This window comes from Myotis brandtii, unplaced genomic scaffold (assembly GCF_000412655.1).
Source record: "Myotis brandtii unplaced genomic scaffold, ASM41265v1 scaffold137, whole genome shotgun sequence".
NCBI lineage: Eukaryota > Metazoa > Chordata > Mammalia > Chiroptera > Vespertilionidae > Myotis > Myotis brandtii.
Genome location: NW_005354874.1, coordinates 5376054 through 5378531, shown reverse-complemented (window position 1 = coordinate 5378531; position 2478 = coordinate 5376054). Strand labels below are relative to the sequence as shown.

The 2478-nt window shown below is 48.6% G+C and overlaps 1 protein-coding gene across 1 annotated transcript in view; it reads right to left on the bottom strand.

The window, feature by feature from the left end:
* The window catches only part of BANF2 (barrier to autointegration factor 2), a 3721-nt gene extending 3068 nt beyond the window's left edge, over positions 1 to 653 (bottom strand). The window contains exon 1 of the mRNA XM_014535077.1: positions 615 to 653. Within this exon, the coding sequence (XP_014390563.1) occupies positions 615 to 653 (39 nt within the window). The remainder of the gene's footprint in view (positions 1 to 614) is intronic.
* Between the last annotated feature and the right edge of the window lie 1825 nt (positions 654 to 2478).

Here is a 2478-nt window from a genome sequence, read left to right as displayed (position 1 = left end):
ATAAATCTTTGTTTTACTATGGTTGCAAATATCAAAAAACTTCTATATGTGACACGGCACCAGAGTTAAGTTAGGGTTTTTCAAAATGCTGACACGCCGAGCTCAAAAGGTTCGCCATCACTGATCTATGGAGTCCTCTGCCATATTGAAGGCCTCGCTGCTAGCATCCACCGGGCTGGTAATCGGAGCCGCCATATCCCCAGCAGGCTCAGCAGCCAGGAAGCCAGGGAATGCATGGTACGCAGGGCCAGCGGCAAACTTTCCAGGAATGCTGCAGGAAGAAGGGCCTCGTCTTGCAGCCTCCAGAGCCAAGTTGCAACCTGACGCTCCCTTCTCCATTTTCTCTCTCTAGTTTCACCCTGCTACCTTCCATCAGAGGGAAGGGAGAGTTAGCTTGCTCCACCCTGCTCCCAAGGGAAGCCAGAGTCGTGCACTCCTGTCATGGCCCTGCCAGAAGCCCGCTCAGTTTCTCTCCTGGCTCCAGCAAGTCAGCCCCTAACCCTGGAGAAGAGAAACTGCCCTACTCCCTCCTTGGGCCAAAGTTCAGGAAAATCTGGCCGTAGGAATGATGACGTAGAGACAGAAATCCTGAGCATATAGTCCCACACTCCTACATCCTGGACAGCGGCCACCTCGAAGCCAGGGATGTTCATTCTTTCCTGTGACAGCCATGTCCACATGGCAGGATGGTGGCCCACGGGCACACTTCCCCTCAACTCCAAGTTCAAACAGTGAGCAGGTCTGGGCCACCCTCCAGTTTGCCAATTTCTTTTTTTTTTAATGTATTTTATTGATTTTTTTACAGAGAGGAAGGGAGAGGGATAGAGAGTTAGAAACATCGAAGAAGAGAGAAACATCGATCAGCTGCCTCCTGCACACTCCCTACTGGGGATGTGCCCACAACCAAGGCACATGCCCTTGGCCGGAATCGAACCTGTGACCCTTGAGTCCGCAGGCTGACGCTCTATCCACTGAGCCAAACCGGTTAGGGCCAATTTCTTGCTAAACAGTAGTGATATTTGTGTCTGCACTGGGGTTGGGTTCCCTTGTGTGTGACCCAGGCAGTCACATGGAGCCCTGGGTTCCAGTGCTTTGGTGTCTTGGGAGAGTGCTCAGGGCTCAGGGCTAAGGGCAGCCTCATGGTCTGCATCACAGCAGGTCCTCAGAAAGGGTGCAGAAAGAACCAGCACCCATGAGACAGGCCAAGAAAGCTGTCACCACTGAAGCCCGACTCTGGGTAGCAAGTTCTTGGATGCCTGAGAATTTCTCAGTCATCCATTCCCTTGTCTTAAACGTGCCTATCACCCACCTGCAATTCTCATTAAAAACACAGTGAAGCTGGAAAAGGCAAAACTATGGGGACAGGAAACAAACAAGTCAGTGGTGGCCAGGGACTGAGGGTGGGGACTATGAAGATCATGGGGCACATTTTTGAGTGACAGAATTGTTTTATGCCTTGACTGTGGTAGTAGCTACATGAGTGCATGCACCTGTCAAAACTTGCAGAACTGAGTGCTAAAAAGGTGACATTTACTATATGTAAATAAAATTATTTTTTAAATGGTGAATATGGCTGACCAACAGCAAAACCTCACAATGATGGAAACACTACATAAATGGTGGTAGTAGCCAGAATACTGGTTACGTGTGGGAGGGAGGGATGGCATTGATCTGGAAGAGGCACAAGAGAACCATCTGGAATTCTGGAGGCATCTGACCATTGGATCCAGGTAGTGGGTCCATGGATGTATAAATATCTGTAACAAAATTCATTGAGCTGAACTCTGCATGTCAATGTTAAGTATGCTACACCACAATAGAAAAGTAAGAGGGACAATCATTTCTTTTTTAAAAGAACTTTTCATTTAAAAGGTCTCTCCTAGGCAGACTTGCCTACTTTATTACATGCTGGGGAGTGGTGCTATCTCCTTTATCTGAGAGGAAAGAGTCAAATGTACCTTAGTGGTGAAGCTCCAACTTCCTAACTACACCACCTATTGGATATTAAATTGGCTGCTAGATTGGGGTGTTAGAGTATTTAACATCTGGTGCAAAGCAGCGTGCCCATCAGAAAACCACAGGCCCAGTAGTTCAGACGCCTCCTGGAAACAGCTGCACACGGTGCGGGTGCGAACCACACTGCTTGTCAGCCGTGCACGCAGCAGTTCCCAGCCTCCTTGGGTGTTTCTGCACAGTCCTTCTGCCTGGTGGTGGAGACTGATGTTGAAACTGAAGGGAGTAAGCAGCACTTCAGTTTGTTGGTGGTGCCTCGCTTGACAGAGCGTGCAAGGCTCTGTGTGAATTCCTGCCCACCTCCGTGTGTGCTCACTTTCTTTTCTGTCTAAAGTTCCAAGCAGCCTTATAATGCACCATAGAAACAATTACTAGCATATAGACAAGAATGTTCAGATTCCATCAGCTATCCCTAAGGCCGTTCTTGGGTTGTGAGTGACATCTTTGAACAACTCACATCCTCTT